General features: G+C 40.8%; 1 protein-coding gene across 2 annotated transcripts in view; it reads right to left on the bottom strand.

Moving 5' to 3' along the window:
* The window catches only part of LOC117541283 (partitioning defective 3 homolog), a 131,880-nt gene extending 113,540 nt beyond the window's left edge, over positions 1 to 18,340 (bottom strand). The window contains exon 1 of one of the 2 annotated variants that reach the window (XM_034208475.1): positions 17,872 to 18,340. In XM_034208475.1, coding sequence (XP_034064366.1) covers positions 17,872 to 17,991 — 120 coding nt within the window. In that variant the 5' untranslated portion in view covers positions 17,992 to 18,340. The remainder of the gene's footprint in view (positions 1 to 17,871) is intronic. The other variant, XM_034208474.1, reaches the window with a different exon arrangement.
* Positions 18,341 to 26,819: the final 8,479 nt, after the last annotated feature.

Genomic DNA, 26,819 nt, shown 5'->3' with positions numbered 1-26,819 from the left:
TTACAGACGGAGGATCAAAGGTGAACCCCAACATGCCAAAGTCTGCACCAGTAAGTGGCGTTGACAGGGAAAGAAAAAAGACATTGCTTAAGTCCGGACATGAGGGAGACTGAGAGAGTTGCATCATCAGCTGGTCAGTCAGAAAGCAGATTTTCAGGTATATGACACATATTTGCATCTGACAGAAAATGGGAGAGGATTTAATTAGAAGGATTGTAACAAGGTGTCATTCATTCACTATAATCAGCAACAATTTAGCCTCAAAATGACAATAAATCTACTGGCTTCAGGGACACATTGGTTATTGTGAATCCCTGATTTACTGATTAGCTCACAGCATCTGTGTGTGAACGCACGGTGAATATTAAATCACTGTGCAGGCGGCATTCTGACAAGTGCAGACCAGCCGTGTCAAAAACACACCCAGGAGAGAATGAAGGCTTGGAATAGCAGAGCCCATCAAAGCCTTTTCTTTCATCTGTCACAAAACAGGCCTGTAATTTAAACACACGAGGCAGACATAAACACGGCAGCAATGTCGGTATCAGAGCTAGAGCCATCGTTACCAGTCAAACTCAATAAGGCAGAAAATAGACAAGTAACTAATCCTCGCATTTGATAGCTGAAATGTCATTTTTGGCTTACAGGTTGATTTAGCACTTGTTTAGGAACTACACCGCAGGCCTTTTAAGGATAGTCCTTCAGTTTGAAATCCCCTGACTAAAGAGTGGTGCAGGAACGAGTCCTAAAACCCGGTAAGGAGTCAGCATTTTACCAAATTCCGGTGCTTTTTACTTCTATTGCATTTTTTATTTTAAAATCATAAAAGTGGTGTTAACCCTCTGGAGTCGGTGCGCATAATTTTACGTAATTAATCATATATTTTTGATTATAAGGAGTAGAAATATGATTCAGATATCCGCGGAATCGCTGGAAGAGTAGCTTTCCAGCGGTATCTCCTGTGAGACTGTAACCAGGGCACAGCAGCCAATATGGCCGCTCAAAGCAGCTTGACTTTACACTGTGTGGGATTGGTGGATTTGTGTGTCCGTCAAGGAAATCTCGGCCGGCAGCCATCACGGTCTGAAATGACCAATGGACATCGAGAAATCACTAAGGACCTACCCACCAAGTAAACAAAACATAAACCACGTGTCTCCCATCAGTTTAGGTCTGTGAGGAGAGAGAGAGAGACAGAGAAAATGGCTAAAAAAAACTTTACAGTTGCCGACTTCGCTAGAGATTTTTTTCGCTAGCAGCTGTGAAGATAGAGACTCAGAACCTGAAGTCTTCGACTCTTCTGAAGAAGAAGAATACAAAGACAACAACAAGGATCCATTTGGGCATGGGTAAGTGTAAATATTACAGTAATAGTGTACTGGCAATGTGTGGGGAATACCGCGAAAATGAACAATAGGTTTATTGATATATATTTTTTATCGATAGTCATGAACTTTTTCTTGGGACAAAATAGACTCTCCATTAGCAAACGTTTACTCTGTGTTCACGTTATTTTGGTGTGTAAAAGTGAGATTACATGTGTCGATGATTAAATCATTTATTCGTCCCACAACGGAGACATTTACAGTGACATGTTTTAGATTTATTTATATGTGTGCCTGTTATTATTTTACCATCCTGTACAGATGAGACTTTGTAATCAGATGTAGCCTATGTATATGTGTGGCTGTGATTTTATACTGAATGTAAAGTAACTGGAAATACGTGTGTGTGTGTGTGTGTGTGTGTGTGTGTGTGTGTGTGTGTGTGTGTGTGTGTGTGTGTGTGTGTGTGTGTGTGTGTGTGTGTGTGTGTGTGTGTGTGTGTGTGTGTGTGTGTGTGTGTGTGTGTGTGTGTGAGATCGAGACTCCTTCTCCAACCTCCCAAACTTTATTTTTATGTGTGCATTGTTATTTGTGCTTGAGCAACATTTTACTTGAACTTTATTTCAATTAAATGAGTTGTAATTATTGTCCTACATTTTAATTTGTTTTACAGAGATGTTTCACAGCTGTCTGGGCCTAGTGGCCCACAGGCGGCGTTTATCCAGCAGCCAGAACATCCATCTGTGCCGGCCCCCAGGTCAAGATATACTGTGGCTCAAGGGCCTTCACCAGAGCCATCACCACCAAGGACCAGCAGACCAGCATCACTACAGCTGCCTCCACCTCCATCTGCGGCTGCCACCAGGTCAAGATACACCTCAGCACAAATGCTCCACCACAGCCATCACCTTCAACCCAGCCAGCAAGGAGGTCTCGTGGAGGTCTCGTATAGCACTTGTACACCCCACCTACACAGCAGCCCATGCACCATCACCCCCATCTCCACAGCAGCCAGACCCACTGTCTGGGAAGACAGACAAAGACCTTGACACTGTATTGACACTTATAATGAATAGTTGGTTGAAAGTTCTGATGTTCAATATTGTAAATAGTTAGATTTTCCAGTTTCTTATATTTATATAAATAGTTGGTTGAAAAAAACATATTTATAATAAATTGTTTGTTGAAAAAAAAAAGGTTGAATGCTCAATTTGTATTTGTACACATCACATGAACCTTGGTATGTAATATGAAGTCATGATTCAGTCCTGATGTATCTCAGTCCCTGCTGTGGTGAAAGTAGAGTGATAAACACCTATTTTACTCAAAATTCGAATTTAATTGTTTTCCTTTTAGACATGAATAACACATTTATATACAGTGTAATTCAAATATTTCACTGCTTTTGTGATCCTAGGACTTAACCAAATCTAAAACACCAAAACAATTCAATCACATGAGTAAATTTGTGTTTTCACAAGAGTTTTGAAGATTTTCCGAAAATCGGATGTCAGATTTTAAGCTACTTATCTCATCAAACAGTGCTCTAAGGCAGAGGTCTTCAACAGGGGGTCCGCGGAGGTACTGCAGGGGGGTCGCGAAATCTTTGGTTGATTAGACAATTTTTTATATTTCTTTAAAAAAAAAAATTCTAATTTCTTTTTTTCACAAATTGAAATGTCTTTAAATGAACATTAACATGAATCCAACATATTGTAGCGAACGGAGAAATGGAGGCAGAAGACGTTATCTTTTAGTCAGCAATGCACGCATTCAGCTACACACAGAAGCTATCTCAAGCTAGGCGCCGGTTCACTCACAGCAGGAGACTACCCCGGACCTGTCCCACCAGGCCTCCTGTACACAAAGGGGAGGACCCGCCCCTATTGCTGCTGTGCCAATCACGAGGCCGCATGACACACGCTGGCTCTGTTAGGTTCCCCGTGATTGGCCGAGAGCCTATTCAGTCCCCAGTTTACTAAGGACCCAGACACAAGGACGCATGCTGCAATATTATTGAGAAGACCATACCTTTATATATATAAAAATGGATCGTTTTGTAACTCGACCAAAAAAATCCACAAGCACAAGAGAGATACCCCCCACCTCAGAAACCACCAGTGAACATGCAAGTGGCGAGGCGGAACCTGCTGCTGATGTAGCAGCTAATAAGGGTAAGCGCAAACGAGAGAAGACCCGGAAATATGCATATGCCATCCACAGATGGTTTGAGGATGCACTGTCCCTTCTACAAGTATGTTTAAAGTTAAAATCTGTGAATTAATTTAATAGCTCTGTGTTCCGTGCAAGATGTATGTTTATAAATGGCAGTGGCACGGCCACCCAGTACCTTGCACATGTTTAAAATAAAAACATGAATATATTAACCTGTGTATTATTTGAATAGCTTAGTATTGAATGTACAATAACAGAGTAGCTATGTTTATACACGGCACTAGGCCCCGTTTAATATAAAACACAATTGTATGCGATACATATAGTAGGGGGGTCCCTGCTCCAGCTCTCCATCAGTTTGGGGGTCCCTGGCCTGAAAAACGTTGAAGACCCCTGCTCTAAGGTGAGTAATATGCATATATAGCAAGACCAGAGATTGTCCTGAACATTTTGATATGTAACACATGGGGTGCCATGTTAGAAGAAATACATTTAAAAAGGTGATTTAAGAAAACATCTAAAAATCGAGAAAATACCCTTAGACTCCAGAGGGTTTATGTGGAAATTCTCCTGCTGAACAAAATGTGTAAGTATCATAAACGTGTGTTTGCCAATGATCTTGTTTTCTGCAATATTCAAAATCCAATAGAAGTATTCCATTGTTTTTTGTCGAGGGAGCGATGCTAACTTCCTGTTCGGCTTACAGAAATATGTCCTTACTGCACTACTCTTTACTCAAAATGAATATGTGCTGTTCAGGTATAAGCTACATCGGGCAAAACCCTTTAAAACACAGCCTTTTGCCTCCTTAAGTACACCAGAAGCAGCCAACACACGCCAGCAGACAGCAGGGAGAGACATTAGACGATGAAGGATGAAGTTCAGAGCCCCCGCTGTGCCCAAATGCCAATAACCATCTATCTGTCAAAGGCAGAGAACTCACTTGGCCCGTCCTATATTTAGCAGACAAAGCCTCATCAGCCTAAGTACTGAATTCAATTTCCAGAGACATCATTAATCTACACTCATAAATCATTTGGGCTATGCTAATGTAGGCTCGTCATCCTCAGAGCAGCGTGTGGTTTTCTGTATCCAAGCTTAACCTCACACCTAGACTGTGTCCATGCAGGACCTGCAACCCTTCAAAATGCATTTATTTTCCGACATAGAGAACATGCTTGTTGCTTGCCTGAGCTTCACTGTATCACTACACCACCATGTTTCTCATTTAGCTGCTGGGCAATTAACATCTAGGTGGGAACAACTGGCTCTGTTATGATGAGGTGGAAAATAAAATGACATTTTCAGACCCTGGCAGGAAGATTCTCGCAGGAATTTCAGATGCAGGAAGAGGAAAATAATAAACCAGTATACAAACAATGAGGCCACAAAACAAAGGCAGAAATACAGGATCTGGGCCACTATGGAGTGGTGCAATGATGACATGTTTTTGTAGGCCGAATCAGAAGTTAGCATTGTAAGGGGAGCCTCGACAAAACCAGATGGGGTTCTTCCTGTGGATTTTGGAATATTGCAGAAAACAAGATCTGTGGAAAACACACTGATATTAAGAATGATCCTTACACGTTTTCAGCCAGATCATCTCCACATAAAACCTAAATAAGATGAGTAATAGCTCAATTAATGCTATGAACAAACTACAATGTTGTCTAGGGATGTAACGATACCAAAAACCCACGGTACGATATTTATCGCGATATTGAAAAATAAAGAAAAGAAATGTGAATTTTTTTTTTTTACTTGAATTGTTTTCCTTTATTAAATAAAAAATACAGTACAGCATTTTAGTAGGATAGTAGTATTTTAAAGTGTCAACAATATAATAATCAGACCCTGCAATAGAATAACTCAAGTTTCACTTTAGTTTTTCAAGTATCTCAACTCTAACTCACTCACTCACTCACTCAGCGTCATCAAGGTCTTATCTTTGAGGAATATGAGCATGTCCACATTTCCAGGTAGAAGCTGGGATGTTTGGGCGTTTGCAAAATCCCCTGCTGTGGAAACAACTCTCTTGCTTGGTACTGATGTTGCTGGGACAGAGAGATATGCTTTGACCATGGGTGGCAGCAGTGGGTCAAACTGTGCATTGTCTCTCCACCACTTCAACAACAATACAGTTGTTGCCAAGAAGGTGAGGCTTATTGACAGAGATATACATATACTGTTGGTACTTGTCAATGTCTCTAGGTATGTACATGTAGCCCTGTAAATACGATGTCCTTTTGTGTTATCTGTTGTTTTATATTCATGTTGTAACCTACTTGCTGCCATGCTGGACAGGTCTCCCTTGAAAAAGAGATTGATGATCTCAATGGGACCGTCTGGTTAAATAAAGGTTTAAAAAAAAAAATATTATTTAAAAACAATATATATATTATATTATATATATTATATTGTATATTTTGTCAGTCTCACGACGGTATTGAGACATTTATTTACCGCGATATATCGTTACATCCCTAATGTTGTCACATGACTTCACATCTCCACGGTTAAGCTAAAAGTGGCTATCGTTTGGCGTGATGACGTTTAAAAGTCTAATTTAGTCACAGTTTTTAAGATAGGTAAAAGTTTCAGATGTTCACCGGTGGAGTACTTTGAGACACAATTGTTGGTTGTAAAACAAAGCCTTAAAATCTCATAAGCTTGTATATAACACATACCCTTTTAAGGCAACTAACAAGAAACATGTTGGGAAAATCATTGACTTAGACGGACCAAGGGAACCAAGAAGTGCTGAAATGCTAACTCAATTGCAGTCAAGGCTTTTATTGTCATTTGTACATAGCTACAGTGTAGATATGTCAATGAAAACCTTGGTTGCTGATTGGCTAATGGTTACAAAAGCCAAAAAATCGTCATGAGATCATAAAGTGGCCAAAATATGATCAGCTCATTTTCAGACCGGTTTTTATAGAAATGGATCAAAAATAGAGAGAATCTTTGTTCCTGAAACTTCCAAAATCTCTTTACACAGAGTCATAAGCTTGTATAAAACAAATACCCTTTTTAAAAGACAACTAACAACACACATGTTGGAAAAACCATTGACTTTGAGGCACCAAGAAGTGGTAAAATGCCAACTAATTTGCGGTTAAGAGTATCAGTTGGTAGAAATATGAAGTCCTCAGACTCAATCACATCTCGGGGCTGCTCTGAGGGATACAGTATATCTGAGCCATGTTTGTTCAGTGTCCTGACATTCCTCACAGACAATCCTCTCCCTGTGCTGCGCTCACACAGCCAGTCCTTGACATTTCACTCAGTGACTGTCCGGTGGGTGGATAAGGGACACTCCGGCCTGTGAACAAGGCAAGTCAGCCCGCTGGAACAAGTGAACATTCATTTTACATTTAGCTGATACTCTGGGTGGGGGTTGATGGGGCAGTTACTGATTGGACTCCTCATCGGGGTGTTTGGTCATGTTTTGGACACACAGTGGAAATAAGGACTCCTTCAAAACCAATGCAATACGTGGAAAACTGATTTTGGTCACAAAAACATTAAACTCCACTTCTACACCAGCCAGAGTTCCCGTTAGAATATTTTTTCGCCGGTCAACATGTCCGTTAAAGTTTAAATCTTCCGGACAAAATTTGAAAAGTGCCGGTCAAAGGTCTTCTTTGTTATTTATTGAGCTTTAAAACAAATTGATATGATTCGATATTAAACAAACTAATCATAGTAGATTAGATTATTCAAAAGTGAACAGTAACTTACAATAACACGGGAATAATAAACGGAGCGCTCTCTCCCTCTCCTGGGTGTATTTCGGTTTATTCACGGCATTCATTTTGTTATTCTACAGTATTGTTGTTTTATAGTTATTTGTTAATGTAACCCAATTTGTGTTCTTTGAAATTGAAAAGGATATTGCATTGTGTTTGTTACTGTTGTTGCAGTTGTATATGTCTTAAGTGTAATTTGGCTTGGCTTCCTATTTTTTATGGACATGCTTTTATTTTGAAGGAGAGTTAGCGCTGTTGACAGGAAGTTGTTGTTGCTATGGAAACAACGTGACGGAGATTAATGGAGAAAAAGTCATATCTACACATAAAGACGGAGAAAGTAAACGATTAAGTACCATGTAAATGAGTACATAACATTTCTATATTTGTTGTTGTTTCTTTCAGGAATGTTTTAACCAAAGTTATACTAAGATATGAGAATATTTTGACGAGTTTAGGAAATGTATTTACTGTCCGTCTTCATTTTCTCTCATAAATAACATTGGCTAACTCAGAGGTTTGTTTACTACCTCTGCTCCTGTTTCTTTACTTCTTTTTTTAGCTGTTGCCATGCGGCTGGATCTCAGGATGATCCTATCATTAGATGCAGATTGTAATCAACTATAATCCTTTTAAGTGCAATTATGATACACTTGTGTTTTATGGAAGTATTTCAGAGGGAATTATTATCCTTAGAGGATTGTTATAATGTGGTAGTGCTATTTTGTATTAAGTACCACTGGAATGACTAGTATAATAGATGGGTTGAATGGCTGTGTAATAATTGTTAATACCAATTTAAATGATATGTTTTTCTTTATCCTATATTAACACCATTTGATTTGGATATGATACTAGCTATAATTTTAGATTTTGGCAATGTGGCATTAGTGTTTTTTAGTAAAGTAAAGTGATGTCATTTTCTGGACTTCACTGACTTTTTTTAACCGATTATAATTTGCCTTGACCTTCTTCGTCATTATGTCTTCCTTACAGATATTTATTTATCAAAGTCTCTTAAATATTTTGTGAAAGCACCGATAGTCAAACGTACAATATCAATAGCGGTTTTTGGACAAAATGATTGTGCATATTTGTCAGCCTTAATCTTGCAATGACTTAAGTAAAATTGACGAAACAAGAAGTCAATAAGTAATAATAATTGGTTGATTAGAAAATGTACCGTTAAGTCGCAGCTTTGTAGTAAAGGGTTTGAGCTCGGAGTATTCCCAGATGCTGTGTGATTGCCCGTCTCACAGCTCAGTCAATGTGGTTGGGCGTGAAAGAATGTCAGACAGATTTTCCCTAATACAGTCAGGTTTTCGCTAAAATAGGACATTTATAGCTCAAAGCTTTCCATTCTTGTGCTGCAGACATTGTTCCTTTGAGCAATGTACCTTTTGAGACAATGTCTGCTTTCCGTAACCTCCGTGTTTATTATGGGTGAAAGTTGATGACTACTCAGTTATGCTTGGCTAGCTTAGTATAACTATAAGTTGAGACTGTTTAAATGTTGCTGTGGCTCAAACCACAAAACTCCTGAGTAAATTCAACCTGAGCAGGGGGAACAAAACACAAAGATGAATACAACGCAGTGTTCTCAACACAAGTAAAAACCCTGTTCTGTGAGCAATCATTCAAATTGCTAATAACTTCAATAACATGGCAATGCCAGATGTTTTTTATGGTGTTGAATGGTTCAAAAAGTGAACACAGTATCTCTTTACCTTGAAAAATATGTAGCCTAACCAAAGTCATTATATGTTCTTGAAGTTAAATCATCGTAACACAAGGAGGACTGTATTCTCCTGAAGACCCACACGGTTCTCAGCATCCAACCCTGGCTTTCCCACAAACACCCTTCTGGGAAAACATGCCAAGAATCTTTCATAGATAAACTATAGCTACAAGCTGAAAGGGCTGGTCGACAACGGTGGACGAAAAAACATCAGAGCCGAGCAGATATTAAACTTTTTATGAGCTCCTTGATCCCTTTCCCTGCACCAGTTTACATTCAGAAGCTTCCTCTGTTTATGGAAGAAAGTCCACAGCTGAACCGAAACGAGGGGGGGAAGGGACTCAACCTCAAAAACACCACCCTGTGACGAAGGCACTCATCAAAAGAACTTCAAGTGCTGGTGATAATTTCTGAAGAATCCATCACCCCAAAATAGCCGGCTCTGGTCTACTTTGTGTTTGGGGCCTGCAGAACTACATGTAGCCGGCTTTGGTGCAACATGGTCGGGGTGCCAACGCTCCGCTGACTGGTTCCATGCCAGAGTTCAAGTAATCTGTTTTCATAGCACTCTGTAAGCCACTTCAACTCTGTGTCATTAAGTCCTATGATCTGGACTCTCATTAATGATGGCTTGGTCGCCCCCTTCCCCCCAACACGGTCAAGAGTTCAGAGTCACAATAAAGACCGTCTTTACAATTGTATCCCTTTTTCAATGGCGGGACCATGTAGAAAGATCATCTGTGTGGATAGTTAGGGTCGATTTGACACAACAGATCTCATTATAAGTACATTAGGTGTTGTTATAAACATTTAACACACGTTCGGGAAAGGAAAAGCACTTCTCACGTAAGTCGACGTTCAAGTCAAGTCGTACTCTAATAAGTCAGTAAAGCCAACTAAAAAAAGTCTTATTAATGTTTAATTGTTCTGGGAGTTTACTAAGTGAAAATGTCAGACTTATTGGATAAAAGTTTAGTCTCACGTCTGTTTAAGTATTTAGGGATTCAAGTCTAAAGGGTTTTTCATGCTTCAAGCTAACTAGTTCATGATAAGTGTCATTCTGCTGTTATTCTTACTGTAAACAGCTCTGAAGAACAGCGTGAGCTCAACGTCTGAATTGTTAATGAAGTTCAAAAGGAGAGAACTGGTCTTCCCACCATCTGAGAACTTCTGCAGTCAGCCTTTGACAGCCTCTTCACATCGCCCTCCCTCTCTGCGTTCACAGACACAAACAGCAGCTCTGCACCGCTAATAACTCCATGCCATGTTTCCTCTCTCTCCTCTTGGGAAAACCCCGCAGGCGAAAGTGCCGCATTTCTATGATGACATTAATATCATGATGATCTCATACTTGTGAGGATGACAGCTCACTTGGTGAATTCTTCCCAGTGAATTAAGCTCATGGAGTTGTAACAACAATACAAAGAATATAGAGCAGGGGTCTCAAACTCAAGGCCCGGGGGCCAAATCCGGCCCGCGACTTCATTCTATGTGGCCCCGCAAGAGCTTGCAAGGAATATAATACGTTTATTATACGGTTACATGCCACTCTACAGAAGCAGGTTGCCCATAAACTACATGTCCCACAATGCATCTCATTTTGTGACATGCGCACTGAAGAGACTTGCAATTATTTGCACTGGACTTCTGCTGCCTTTCAGACGTAGTTAATTACCAAGTTATTATCCTATCCGATAATAATCCAATTCAGAGGCAATAATGGAATACATTATTTTTATATATTATATATTTACAACCGGCCCTTTGAGTGCAAACTTTATGCGAATGTGGCCCGCGATGAAATTGAGTTTGACACCCCTGATATAGAGGGTTCATACACTTTTTCCCCAATGATTTTCAATGACCTTTACCTAATTTTCCATGACCAAAACAAATGACTCTTTCTCAGCAGTACCACTGAAAATGGTTTATTTTAACATGGAACAGGAAAATAAGGTCTGAAACATGTTGTGCCGATCTAAAACAAATCAAGTAGTTGGCTTACTAGCTTCCACACGCTAAAGCAACTCAAATCTCTCACCAGCAAAATACCTCGTCAGTTAAATGCCATTACTATACGATACAGTATTTATTATCATTATACTATTACTATTTTGGCGATTAGATAAAATATAAATTATATTTGATGCAACTTTAGTTACATTTCCATGACTTTTCCAAAACTTTGGGAAAAATGTTGTTTGCCAGGGCCTGGAATTAGCATTTTGAATTTCCATGACTTTTCCAGGTTTGTAATGACCGTAAGAACCCTGTATAGTCCTAGAAATGCACAGCGCAGCAAAAGAAGCACCGTGGGAAACCCTGTAATGCCAACATCATCAAATGGCAGAAAGAAAAACAAACAAGTCTCATGTCACAAGGAGAAAAGATTCAAAGCCCTTTATATAATGTCAGTAACTTCATATAACCGAGTTAAGTGCTGAATTCGCAAGATCAATGTTATTTGCAAAGGTTTTGAGGTAGAATGAATCTGTACGCAGACGTTTTAAAACATATGTGAAGCCGTTGTGCTCTGATAATTTGTCACAGGAAGCTTCACATGGCTTCTTCCTTCTGTTCACTCCGGTGCCTCTCTACTCGTCTCCTTTAGGAAATGAAATGCTGTGCCAGGTCATGTTTTAGGACATTTCTCACAGTAGTTTGGTCAAGGGCAAAGTCTGCAGCCCGGGGATCATCAGCGAAGCTTTTAATCCGGCACTGTGCCCGTTTTGGAAGCAGGAACCCACGGCTGGTACAGCATGGTGACATGAGGATCAAACAGACGACCTGAATTGAGCTAAACCTAGTGCACCTTTGCTAAAAGTGCACTCACATTTGAGGTTTCTTTAGCTCCTATCACAATGGAAATGAGAAATCAATCAACTTGAAATATTTGATCCTTCACTGAGGTCATTTTTCAACATCAAATATGCCTCTCATGCATGGGATAATACTGTCTGGATTACATAAGAAAACAACCATGTAATAGAAAGTAAACGCCCTCTTGATAAAATCATAACTGCCAGTTTTGCATCGTTAGCAAGAAACAAGTCTAAAAAGCTTTACAATAAGCAGACAATAAAGTGCAAGTCAATGGACAATGCTTTCTTTCATCTCTGTCCTCCCCGGGTCCATCCAGCTCTGCATTGTTCTCTACCAATTATCAATCAAAATGGGCACCAATATCGTTTCTTGGTTTGTGTCACGGTGGCCTCAATCAATATAGAAATGAGATATCGATCCAAAAGTAACTTTTAGTGTTGGTTTATTTCTCTGACATTATTTATTTGTTGCTCTTAACCAACTTTAGGTACAAATAAACAATGCAGTTAGTTTAAAACATGCCTGGTACAAATATCACCAATGCATGGGATAACAAAACTGCTGTCTAGATGACGTAATGAAACATCTATGGACATTTAGGTACACTCCTGGGAAGTCAGTTATGATATCACATCATTTGTGTTTTAGATGGTATCAATAAAACATGATGGAAAAAGAAGCCAATAACATGCTAGCTCAACAAGCTGTTCTTTCTTTACTTATTTGTGGTCCGTAAATATTGTTTAACTCAATTATAGAGCATTGCATAATGGTCCGGTCACCAGTGCATTGTTATCCACCATGCATCCATCAAAAATGGGCACTAAAATGTTTTCTTGACAACTGTGGTCAACACATGGCAATTCATATTCCAATTACTTGTATATTGACTCTCCTTGCACTATTTTAACTATTTTGTCTGTTATATTATGTGGCGCTGTTGGAGGAGCCTGTGACCTAAGATTTTCATTGACATATCTACACTGTAGCTCTGTACACATGACAAAAGCCTTGAAACCTTGAGTCCTTTACACAAGCTACAGATTGGTACACACAACTGCAGGAGTAGAGGAATGAGGTTTGAGTTACGACGAGAGCGAACGTCTGTTAAGTGTGAACGCTCGACACCCTTTGGCCTTCACACTTTGTGCACTCTTGGACTTGTGACCCAACATCATGATCATAAACTCCAATGTCCTTTTAACAAGTGCAATTATGTTGCTCTTTTAGACAAAATAAGGCCAATTTGAAGCTTTTCCTTTGAAGATGTGGCACATCTCTGGTGGCGAACGTGTTGATCTGTATTCCTGTTAACTCTCAACTTGTAGGACTGCTTATCTCCAGGCCCGCTCCACCATCAAAGGCTTCTGCACACTAATTAATAAGTGATTTGTGCAATGAATTGAGTCATATCTGGAGCACAGAGAAATGGCATTAGGACAAGATTAACTCAAATGTGATGATTTTTCTGAGCCCCATTAAGGTTGGTTACTTTTGGATGATTGATTATTATTTATTCGACCTGTCAAATTTGATATAGGATTAATGTCTCTTCATGTCTGCTGTTGGAACAGTAAGCATATCAAAATGATTTAGAGAATGTTTTCATCCTCTTGAAACATCAGTGTATAAAACTAAATGTATGGAATAATAATAAGATATCATAATATCATTACAAAAAATGCCACAGTTTGATCGTTTCTGCTATTAAATGTGAGAATAAGATGCTTTTCTTTGTTAATGCAAAACTAAATTGAATATGTTTGGATTTTGGACAGTTGGTCGGAAAGAAATTCAATTTTGAAAACACCATCTAGGGCAGTGACCATCAACTGGCGGCCCACGGGCCACATCCGGGGGTGACTGTGGCGTTGGCGGAGTGGTTAGTGCGCCCCCGTCCCCCCGTCCCGTCCCCCGTCCCCCGTCCCCCCCGTCCCCCCCGTTTTACAACGTCTCGTGAGTAATGTGCAGTACCGGAGTCCAACAGAGAAGCAGCAGCTGGCCCCCGAAAGTGTGTCTTGGATTAATGTTGGTCCTTGGACAAATGTAGTTGGTGATCCCTGATCTAGGGCTTTGGAGACTTTTGGCGGGCATTTCTCACTCATACTGAACATTCTCTGATATTAAAACAACCAAATAATGGAAATATTGACAGTCAATCCCTATTGGGTTCACCAACACTGAAATTGTAAGCAAAAAGAACAACATAGCCCTTTATCTGACTGCAAGTTTCTGATGAAAACCACTTGGTAAACCAGACCAACAGAAACATCCTGCTTCTATGATCTGCAACAGGTCAAAGTCATGTCGACTGTCTGCCTAAAATATGTACACAATAGCCCAGACTCCTCGGGAGGAAACTCCAGCAGTGTGAAGCTATGAATGGAAATGTGCGGTGTGGACACAACAATGCAGACACCTGATATCCCCCTGGAGCCGTCTGAGCATTAGGAACAGTCGGTCAGAAAAGACACATATCATGGTTCTGACATGCTTAGGTGGGTTGTGGGTTAGGAGCAATAAACCACCAGACGGTTTTCCAGTCAAGGCTGTCATTTTAAACGCTTGCCACACTTAGCCAAATGGGTGAGAATCCACCCTCCGATCTGTGGAACAAGACGAGCGGAGGATAATCAGACACCGTTTGACTTCTCAAGAGACTTTGAAGAAGGGAAAAAACAATCCATGTCAAGTCCAGTTTCTTCATGAGGGTTTTGTACAAACAGTGGCGCATCCTAGTGTGTGTCTAATTTCAGTTATGAGATGTCTAAAGGCCTTCAGAAGTGGACCAGTTTTTGTGCAGGAAGCATTCCTCTCTAATGACAGGGGAAGTTACAAGACGGTTCATACAAATACTACAGCAGGAAAGCAAACTTGAATGTAGGCTTCTTATTAAGGCGGGCTGACCATAAAAAGGCTGTGATCTTCGACACAACATCTGTGACCGCAATGCTTTGTGAGACACCCGCTAGACGTAACACACGAAAATGCCCGACCACTGATGAAATATAGGCAGCTTGGGAGTACAGCAATAAACACAGATCTGATGCGATTGCACGACGAGGATGTTGTATTGTGAGGCAGAATGTTTTGTTGTGGGTGAAAAGTTCATGAGAAAACGTGGGTTTGAATAGTTTGATCAAAGCTACTATAAGACAGAATGAGAATTGAATATGTGGCCGCATTACAGAACACACCCTGAGCAATAAACAGCAGCACGTTACGGTTTGAGTCTTCTCCTACATTCTGATTATAGAGTGGTGCAGTGATTACGAGCTTTTGTAAACCTGGATGTTAGCATCGCAAGGGTTCCCCCGACAAAAAGCAATGGGATTTGTCCATTTGATTTTGGAAAATTGCAGCAAATAAGACCTGTCGCAAACCATCCATCCATCCATCCATCTTCTCCCGCTTATCGGTGGTCGGGTCGCGGGTAGCAGTTCCAGCAGAGAGCCCCAAACTTTCTTTTCCCTGGCGACATCAATCAGCTCTGACTGGGGGATCCCAAGGCGCTCCCAGGCCAGCGAAGAGATATAATCCCTCCGCCTGGTCCTAGGTCTACCCCTTGGTCTCTTCCCAGCTGGACGTGCCTGGAACACCTCCCTAGGGAGGCGCCCAGGTGGCATCCTAACTAGGTGCCCGAACCACCTCAACTGGCTCCTTTCGACGCGAAGGAGGAGCGGCTCAACTCCGAGTCCCTCCCTGATGACCGAACTTCTCACCTTATCCCTAAGGGAGACACCAGCCACCCTGCAGAGAAAACCCATCTCGGCCGCTTGTATCCGCGATCTCGTTCTTTCGGTCATGACCCATCCTTCATGACCATAGGTGAGGGTAGGAACGAAAATGGCCCGGTAGACAGAGAGCTTTGCCTTCTGGCTCAGCTCCCTTTTCGTCACAACGGTGCGGTAAAGCGACTGCAGTACCGCTCCCGCTGCTCCGATTCTCCGGCCCATCTCACGCTCCATTGTACCTGTCGCAAACACACATGATATTTACATGTTTTGTTCAGCAGGATAATCTCCACATATTAACACTACTTGGATTTAACGTTACGCTATAAAGGAACTACAGCACCGTTGAATTACTTCACATCTCCACCGCTAAGCTAAAGGTGGCTAATGTTAGCGTGATAAGCTCAGTCTAATTTAGTCCCTTGTTAGCAATTGTTGTTTTAAGAAGTGTTAAAGCTTCGAACATTCACCAGTTATTTACTGACGTATTTTATGTCGTAGAACAAAATGTCCACATCTCGTAAGCTTGTATCAACCACATACCTTATTGCAGGCTAACTAAAGTGCTTAAATGCTAACTTTTTTCAGGTTTGATGACTCAATCCTGCACACTTTACCCCAAAACCAGATACAATAGCAATCTGAGCTTCTAGCCAGATGCAAAACTGACTTCAACTGGTAACTTAAAATCCTTTATTTACGAACCCCTCTGCTGAACTGGGCAATACAAGAACAAATTGCCATTGTCAGCAACGTTCAACTCTTTCAAGGGAAGGTTTACACGCCTTGACTTTTCTCAGAAAGCTATGAGGACACACCAGTAAAATCCCAATTTGCATGAAGTCACATAAGAGTTAGTTTCTTCTGCCGGAGGGAGTAGTTCAGCAGGGTTCATCTCTTCCTCTGCTTCTCAGTAACACACTCCTTTCTGCTCACACTGAATTATTCAAAAGCAGGATATGACTTATAGGTCACTATCATTACAACAACAAAAAAGACTGCCTTAAAGTTTGCACATGGGAGGGCTAAGCGTGAAGTATTGATCAGTTGTAACTTGCTGCCTTAACATATTTGTACCCTAAAAAAAGGCTGGATGACAAACTAAATGTATTGTATTGAATAACCGGGAATCTTTCCTGTAATCCAAGTTTCCTATTAATAATACAGTCTGAATGTGGAGATGAATTATGTAAACTAAGACTTTGAGCCAAATGATTTAACATTCATGCGGCTATTCGGTAGCAATCTGAGTAAGATATAGTGCTTTAGATGCCAACAAATGTGTCATTTCAATTGAATTATGGGCGAAAAAGCAAATATTTCTAGGTTGTGTGAAAAAAACCTAGAAACCCCCCCCAGTCAAATCTTATCTGATCTTCCCAGGGAGCATTGCACATAAAGCACCACCCTGGTTCAAAGGTTATCTGATGCTACCCCGACACCATGCTGCAAGTTCTCTTAGGTTGACTTGTGTCTCCAGGATGTATGTGTCAGCTCCATGCCTCCACCAGTCAGCTGGAGCAGTTTCCCTCCCCATCCTGCAGGGCCTCAGGCAGCCATGCACCTTTTCTCCAGCTTCTTCTTTGGAAAATGAGTCTTTTAATTCAAACTATATTGCAGAACAACTTGTGAAAATGGCCTTTCTTCTTGCTTTTCCTCCTCTTGCATGTGAAGCATCATTTATTACATTAACTCACATGCTTTTTCTTGCAGCTAACCCTCTCTTCCACTATCATTGGCTCATTACAAGTCGAACAAAGAGGCATTTTAAAAGCATTTCCTCATAGACACGTAGGAGCAAAGAGGATACTAAAGCTGATAGGACTTTCCTGTTTTCTAATCAGGCTGCAAAGCTCTGAACCGACCCCTGAACGCATCACTGCAGCCCTACTTTTGCAGGCTAACTTGCTAGTAGGCTAATCTCTCCTGGCAACTTTCAGAGGCATGAACTCCTGTCTTACAACTAAGTCTACAAGCATGTGTGTTAAAACATCCCTTTCAAAGCTTTTAAGCTGCAACAAACCGCGAAATACTTCGTTCATACCACAGTTAGAATCCCAGAGGAACTTTTGTGGGTTTACAAACACAATGACCACAATGGCGGTGCGCCTTTCTTGGAAAACCGAGCGAATTACACCATCATGCAGAGAATATGTGCTCCAAAACTGAACAGAAGTGCATAAAACAACAGAAACAGGCAACCCGTTTCCATCTTGTTTGTATTTATTTCCAAGTTAGCGCCATATTGAGTGCGCGTGCAGAGCGTAGCAACATTGTTTCCAGGAAAACAAAAGCAGCAACGGAAACAAAGTACCATTTCTTACCTTAGCGATGGCCTTCTTGTATCTCATGACAGCCTGCTGGATGAGTGTGTGCACTTTAATATTCCCATCTCCACACGGCACCACCACCCGGGTCCTGCCAAAACACACCGTGACTTTCATGGCTTTAGTATCCGAGATCTTGGGAGTAAAACCGAGAAGAGGAGGACGAGGAGGAGAAGGAGGAATCCGAGTGGAGATAAAAAAAGGAGCATGGGTTTGTTTTGTGTCGGTTCAGCTGTATTCCTTCAGAGAAGCGAGGACTAAAGGTCTTTCCGCTTCTCCCCGCCGGACGACATTGTTTTCTATGTTTTTTCAGACCACCTGTTTAGCTTCCCTCACTCCTTCCCTCTCTCGCTCCCAATCCCTCTCTCTCTCCCTCTGTGCTCGGTCATGTGCTGCGTTCAAGTGCGCTCGGGAAATGTTGGGAAACCAGTGATGAACGTCCAACATGAATGACAAAGGGCAAGAAAATCACAATACCTATATTCGTCCCACAGAGGGGAAATGTTGATCTGTTACAGAAAGTAAAGAGCCAAAGATAACTATAGATGTATACTAATTAAGAAGCATACATAAAAACGTTAAAGAGAAAAGTATAAATTACATAATTTAGAAGATACACATCCAGTACCTCTAACAGTTTTGAGAGATAGCAGCCAGGTGATTCAAGATTGTCATATGCACAAAGCTACAGTGTAGCTCCTCCACAGGGACGTGCACAGATATTTTGGGGGCGGGAGCTCAAGTGAGAAAAAGGGCACTTCCCATAATCATTTATAAAAATAAAAATGTTTAACAAAAAGTTAAATCTAGTTGCACATCTCTGACTTACTGACCAATTTATTTGTAATACCTTCACACTCACGCAATTGTGGCCTTCTTTAGTATTCACTACGCACAAGAGCAGACAACAAACTAGTCAAATGAATAGTTATTAAATGAGCAGCCAACAATCAAAATTATGAAGTTACTGTTAAAAGGCAGGACATTACAAAATACAAAAATACGAAATACAAATATAAAGTGGAGCCGTGCCGCGCATAGGTGCGCCGCATTTTCGGCTCAGTTGAGGCACCCTCCGCAAGATGAGGCCCCCTCATCAAGGTGAGGCCCCACGCAGTCTGAATGATCGGCCTGTAGGCAGGGACGGCCCTGGATGTATGCAAGTGAAACAATAAGAAAAGCATAATATATTTATTTATTTATTTGTTTGTTTGTTTATTCCACACATGGCAGTTATTTTAAAACAAAACATGTGCACTTTACAAAACATATACACGTATACTGATTTTTTTTTATAGAGCAGTGGAAAGGAGCAGGGAGAATCTTATTTTACCTGCCCCTACTTTTAAAAAAAAATGAAATAACCATAAAAAAGATCAATAAAAGCAACATTCTTTCAGCCACAGTTGCTTACAAATACTGAAACATAAAACCAGAATATAATGATTAACGTGACTTAAAAACCTTCTTGCCAAGGAAGAACATCACTTCTGAGGCTTCCAACTTTCGAAGCTGCGGTTTACGAGCGGTCCCTGGAGGTATCAGAGTAGAGTCCCCAGCTGCAGTTTGGCCCCCCGCTGTGGTCAGCATGGGGAGTGTTTGGCGCGCGGAGAGGCACATCTCACACTCACAGTGGCTAAAGTTGTATTAAGAGCATTACAATGATTACACTCAGATTACAGCATTCAGACCTGCTGTCCTCACAGGAGGGGAGGGAAATACAAGAAGACTTCCAACAGTAACCAACTTTATTTAACTGGAATGAATTAGTGTTATAGTTTGAGTTTAGATTTAAGGCTAGAGTCATGAATCTAATGATGATAGCTATTATCAACATATTTCCTTCATTTGCAAAAATATCTTAATACACTATATATATTGTAATGTAACATAATATATTGTAGTAAAATGTGTGCATTTTAACATTAACTTCATGTCTTAATATAAATATATTTATTTCTTTAATTGGGGCAACTTCAAAGTCACATTTTGAAGTATTCAGATTTTTTTAAATAACTTTTTTATATATTTTATTTCTGCCTCTAATGATACATCATCCCTTGTTAAAAGCCACAGGTCTTTTTGTGCACCGTCTCCTTTCTTATTTTACTCCACCGTTACACCCAAGAAACCCCAGAATAAATGGAGAAAACTAGCCCAAATAAAACCCCAGAACTGATGGGGAAATACTCCTACAGGTCTGAAACTGAACCAAAGCCTCAGATGAAAAGCAGGTCAGATCCTTCAGAGCTTTTAGGAACAGCTGCATCGCACATGGATGGATTTATAAAACTGAACCCGTCGGCGTTACTGTGAGAAATATCCCAATGAGACACTGGATTATATTTCATATTTGCTCCGGCTCTTTCAATCAAAAACCAAAAAGACAGACACACATAACAGTTAGATGTCTCTGCTCGGTGTCCTGACTGAAAAGGGGGTAATAGTACCCAGTGTTGAATGTAAATAAGTACATTTACTCATGTACTTAAGTAGTATTCTGCCTTACTTTGTGTTTTTATCATGCTCTGTTGCCTCTTAGCATTTTTAACAAACCGTATGGTGTCCTTTGGTGTCATGAAAGGTGTCTAAAATAAAATGTATTATTATTACATTAACTTTAATCGAGTATTTCCAATGTTATACATACTCCACTATATATTTTGGAGGCAAATGTTGTTCTACATTCAGTCATCATTACTTTTACATATGACAACATGATATACAACTTATCTAACCAATGTTTTACACAGTTAATTGTTAAAAAATGGTCTCAACATTGACAAACTACAACATAAAAAGTATGTGACATGTTTTTGTTATTGATATAAACAGTTGAATATACTATATGATGATAGAAAAAAAGCCGGTATGCAGCCAAGTACTTTTACTTTTGATACTTGAGGTACATTTATCTCATTATGCTTATATACAGTACTGAAGATTTTCAGTTCTTCACTCAATTCAGGACTTTTACTTGTGTATTTTAAGACATATTACTTCTAATGTTACCTAAGCAAAGGATCTGAGGACCCTTTCCATCCCTGAAAGTGCCCATAAAGCCAAAATGAGCTCAACACAAGGTTTAATGAGAGCATGAAAGAGAGGAGAGCCACTGAATCTCAAGTATGTGGAAAGTGTGTGTGTGTGTGTGTGTTTGTGTGTGTGTGTGTGTGTGTGTGTGTGTGTGTGTGTGTGTGTGTGTGTGTGTGTGTGTGGTGTGTGTGTGTGTGTGTGTGTGTGTGTGTGTGTGTGTGTGTGTGTGTGTGTGTGTGTGTGTGTGTGTGTGTGTGTGTGTGTGTGTGTGTGTGTGTGTGTGTGTGTGGTTAACATGAGGACTGGTTAAAAGGGGCTGTTCCGCCATTTAATGCCAGCATGCATGCGGGAGGCTATTTTAACTCTTCACACAGCTGGAGCTCACACAACACCAACCTTCAAGCGGTCATAATGCTCACACTGACTCAAGTCTGCAGAAGTTCTAGGAGAAGAAGAAGAAAAAGAAGAAGACTTTTTGACTTTTGCAAAAACACTTTTTTACATATTTAACAATTGTACATATTCTTCAAATAAAGTGCTTAATTGTGTAAATAATCGATTTACTAAAAAATGATCTAATAAAAACTTGTGCAAAGTACAATTTGTCAATAGGCGCTTTCACACCAAGTACTTTGCCGTACTTAGTTCCCAGTACTTAGTTCATCGGAACTAAAGAGCAGATCGCGTTCACACCAAGCGGCAAGCTCTGGGGCAGAGCCGGGAGGACAATAAGGAAGTGCCACAAACTGCAGTTCATCTATTGGCCGATAGGCGATGACTTATCAAGCTCCACATTTGTGGAATCAGCTTCTAGTTTGTGTTCGGGCGGCAGACACCCTATCCGTTTTTAAGAGTGCGCTTAAGACCTTCCTTTTTGATAAAGCTTATAGTTAGGGCTGATTAGATCCAGCCCCTAGTTTTGCTGATATAGGCTTAGTTTGTCGGGGGACATCTTACTTCTTCCTTCTCTCTGTCTATACCTGTGTACTCTCATGTTCCGATTAACCCAGCTTCCCCAAATGTCTTTCTTTTTGGTGTCTATATACGCCGGGATCCGGAGTCATGGATGATCCTGCGGTCCTGTGTCCTGGATCGCGAGCCCTGGATCTTGAGTCGTGGCTGTGGTCCTGGATCATAGGTCCTGGATGGATATCCTCGTGGATTCATCCTCCTATTATACACACATGCATTTCCAAACATTTGGACTACCTATGTTGCAAATGTATTATCTTTTCAATTTACACACGGCATCTATTGCACGTCTGTCCGTCCTGGGAGAGGGATCCCTCCTCTGTTGCTCTCCCTGAGGTTTCTCCCATTTTTCCCTTTAAACTGTGGGTTTTCTCCGGAAGTTTTTCCTTGTACGATGTGAGGGTCTAAGGACAGAGGGTGTCGTATTGTCATACTGATATTTTGTACAAACTGTAAAGTCCACTGAGACAAATGTAACATTTGTGATATTGGGCTATATAAATAAACATTGATTGATTGATTGATACATTTCCATAGACCCCCATTTTAAAATGCCCAACTTTACAGCGGAAATAAACATGTTTCTACCCCTGGATGCAATAAAAATTATTCGGGATATAGTTGGATTCCACCTTAACGATTATTAATTGGTGAGTGAATTGTTTTATAACGCAACCCTTTTATTTATATTAGGTCTTAAAGTTTTTGCATAAATTAGGACATGGTCACTTTGATGGACAGGTACGTGCCTCACTGTTAGCTAACAGCAACTTGTCCACTCTGCTAGGCTACAACGTTAGCTAGTTGTAGTTACTGTACTTGATATATATATATACAGTTTATGATTCAGCCTTGGGTAAGAATTTTATAGTCTATGGCTATGACGCCCATAATGCTAAACGGGAGCAAATGTTAAAAGGGGACCCAATTATCCCAGTGGTGGCACCGGAGTCCGCCGCCGGAGCTAACGGAGCCGCAGGGAGCTAGCTGCGTTAGCTCCCGCCAGCGTCCCGGCAGCAAAGTCCGGCGTTATAACTGGAGATCAAGGAATACAGCGAAACGAGGACTTGGTTCGCCTGCAGCCCGCTGTAGTATTAACTAAAGAAATTATGTTGAACAAGGCTTATTAAGCTGAACATCACCACAATTGTTCTGCTATGTATCGGTAGCCTACTTATTAGGGCCCGAGCACGAGAGTGCTAGGACCCAACGGCGTCCTAGCACGAAGTGCAAGGATACCTATTGTTATTCGTGGTATTATTATTATTATTCCATATTTCAATGCTTATTTTCAGGCCTTTAGGATGCTGAGAAAGTTGTATAATTTTGCACAGATTCCAGAATCGGTGAAAAATTTGATATTCTGGAGTCAATGTGTTCAAATTGTCCAACATGCTCTCTAGCGCCACCTATGGCCATTTCCGTTTTTGGAAAGATGTACAAAGTCGCACCGTAACTCCAAATGACCTGAAATTTTTCACACTTACTCGGGTGGACCTGCTCTACATATAATGTCCAGGTACCCTTAAGCTCCGCCTACTTTATTTTTTTTTAAATTAGCATAATTTGAAAAACAGTTAAATATTCACTTAAATTTCAAATTTTGGTTTTTCAACACCAAACTCAGTATACAGTATTGCCGGAGGGTCAGACACATTATCGTAGGAAATGAGCATGTTCAGTTGATAAATGTGGTCGTCATTACTCTAAATGTCTTCGCAAAAAGGCGGGGCTTACATACAAATGCTCATAACTCATCAACAATGTACCAAAAAAACACACATTTTGGTGGTAAGGTTCAGTCTGTATTGGGGAAGAAGCACAACAAGTAATTTCCATTTTGGACTATAGGGGGCGCCAAAAACATGACAAATGTCTAACTCATGAACTGATGGACGAAATATTTTTCTTTTTTTGTAGACATACTCTGGGGATGAGTATGGACTTATATTCAAAGTGTCACAACGAATGACAAATGTGGGCGTGGCCTGTACTTTTTTTTTTATGACGATGAGCTAAAATGGTTTTCGTTACGCAAAAATTGGTACACGAGTCACAGCCCACGACCTTTTCCATAATGTAAAAAAAAAACGTACATTTTCAAAAAAACTGCTCACTAGCGCCCCCTATTGTGTGGTAGTCGCATATAGTTTCTCAGAACTTCACGAATTTTGGCACAGACATTCCTCATGGAATTGCGGAAATATTTGTACATACATTCCATTAGCCCCGCCCCCCAAAAAGTCGGCCATTTTGAAATATGTGCGTTTTTTTATGCATTTTAAGCACATTCGTGCGGATTCCTCCTAGGGGAATGATCGGAAAAATTCCAATCCAGGACACGTTCAGCCCCTATCCAATATGATACTTAATGGAGAAGAACATTTTTGATAGCTCAATCGTGGAGGTCGTAAGCTAACAGCGAATACACCATTGTTGACGATTTACATGTCGCAAATTACTCCAAATTACTCGGATATAGTTAATCCGATATTCACGAAACGCTGTATACATATTGCTATTATGATTGCACACATATTTCAAATTGCCTTCCATTAGCCCCGCCCCCCAGAAAGTTGGCCATTTTTTTAAATGTGCCGTTTTCAGCCATTTTACGCACGTTCTTGCGAACTCCTCCTAGGGGAATGATCGGAAAAAATCCAATCCAGGACAAGTTCAGCCCATTTCCAATGTGATGCTAAATTGCGAACGAATAGTCGATCGCTCAAACGACGACTTCGTAAGCGAACGGAGAACTTTCCATTTTTTACGATTTACATGTCCCAAATTACTCCAAATACTCGCGTATACTTTTTCCAATATTCACGAAACGCTGTATACATATTACTATTATGATTGCACACATATTTCAAATTGCCTTCCATTAGCCCCGCCCCCCAGAAAGTCGGCCATTTTAAAAAATGTGCGGTTTTCAGCCATTTTATGCACGTTCTTGCCAACTCCTCCTAGGGGAATGATCGGAAAAATTCCAATGCAGGACAGGTTTAGCCCCTATCCAATATGATACTTAATTGAGGAGCACATCTTTGAAAAATTACTCGTGGAGGTCGTAAGCTAACAGCGAATACACCATTTTTGACCATTTACATGTCACAAATTGCTCCAAACTGGTCGCATATAGTTTTTCCGATATTCACGAAACGCTGTATACATATTGCTATTATGATTGCACACATATTTCAAATTGCCTTCCATTAGCCCCGCCCACCAGAAAGTCGGCCATTTTGAAAATTGGCCGTTTTTCATGCATTTTAAGGACATTTCTGTAAACTCCTCATAGGGGAATGATCGGAACAATTCCAATCCAGGACAACTTCAGCGCATATCCAATGTCATGCTACATTGAGAAGGAATAGTCCTTCGCTCAAACGGGGAGCTCGTAGGCTAACGGAGAATGTACCATTTTTCACCAATTATATGTCAGATAAGCTACTGAGGCCTGCCTGTTTGCCTGGCACATCAACTCTCACACACACACACACACACACACACACTCACACACACACACACACACACACACACACACACACACACACACCTACTGTTAGTCCAACAACACCCTTTGCTGGCGGCATATTCATTACAACTGACACCTATACACTCGCTAACCCTAACCCTAACCCTAATGTTTATTTGTAGATATCTCCTAAAGCCTACAAATAAAGTGTGACATGTAGGCCTGTTACATTTTTTATTGAGCGATATATATTATACACACTGTTCTGCTTTCTGCACTGACCTCAGCAGCTGTTCTCACTGTAACATCACCTAACATCCAGGGGACATGTGATTAGTGAGTAAACAAACGGTAAAGGGCAGAAAGTCTGATGCACATTTGATCATCTCAAATAACTTATAATCACAACGGGAACAGTTTGCAGAGCTGTGCTTCATTTGACAGAGGTCCAGCCATGCGTCACCTCTCTTTTAAACATCACTGTTGGCTGAAATCGTCTCAGGAGAATACTTCAGTGTACCCTCGGTTATAGCTCCTCCAGAGACACTCCTCTCTCCTCTAAATCAGTGTATCCTCGGTTACGGCTCCTCCAGACAGCCTGACTCGATAATCGATCCTCGACGACCCTTTAGAGAAATTTGTTTTCCTTCGACATCCGTTTCCGGGTCGCTGCCGGAGGACCTGGGAGTCTGGGACGCGAAAATTATAGAAATGACAAACCGCTCATTTCCCAGGACTCGCGCACGTCTGCTTGACGCCGGGACGACCTGCCGCCCTCCCCGACAGGCGCACGGACGCGAGGGCCCGCTCATCACTGCGCGCACAAGTGCGACCGCAGTTTTAATTTTAATTGTATTAACGTGTGAATGACAAGCATTAAGAAAAACAAAAAATAGCTCATTCTCTTGCAGATTGTCTCGTTTGATTATGAATGTAACGTTTATATAGTGGAACTACACTGTTTTATCAAAACCAAAGTGCCACGCAGTAACTTGGTATTTCAGCAGGAAATGTGCAACGTAAATGACATTTACCAACACAAACTATATAGAAATATTCGTTATTAAGTGAATATGGCATTAAAACATAGTCACATTTTTACATTTCAGCATTGCATCACTAATTTAAGTTCTATGTTTTGCTTGTTAAGCAGTCTGTACCTACACACCTAACATATAACTTTTCATGTATTTTTGTATAAAGGTTTCCTTTAGCTTAGCTTCTGAGCCTGAGCTAGCTCTGGAACTTCCAGCTCGGTGGCAGCAGGTCCCGCCTCGGCTCCGCCTCTTTGCCCTTATTTGGATCAGGCTGGAGCAGGCGGGAGTTAGACTGACATTGTAGACTCTGTACTTCTAGCGCACTCGAGTTGGTTTCTCCATTCTTACCTACCCTACCTTTAACAATTTAGTTATTTAGTGGATGATTTGGCACAGTGCTACAAAACCAATCGGTAGAATGA

Source organism: Gymnodraco acuticeps, unplaced genomic scaffold (genome assembly GCF_902827175.1).
Source record: "Gymnodraco acuticeps unplaced genomic scaffold, fGymAcu1.1, whole genome shotgun sequence".
NCBI lineage: Eukaryota > Metazoa > Chordata > Actinopteri > Perciformes > Bathydraconidae > Gymnodraco > Gymnodraco acuticeps.
This window is presented reverse-complemented; position numbering and strand designations above follow the sequence as displayed.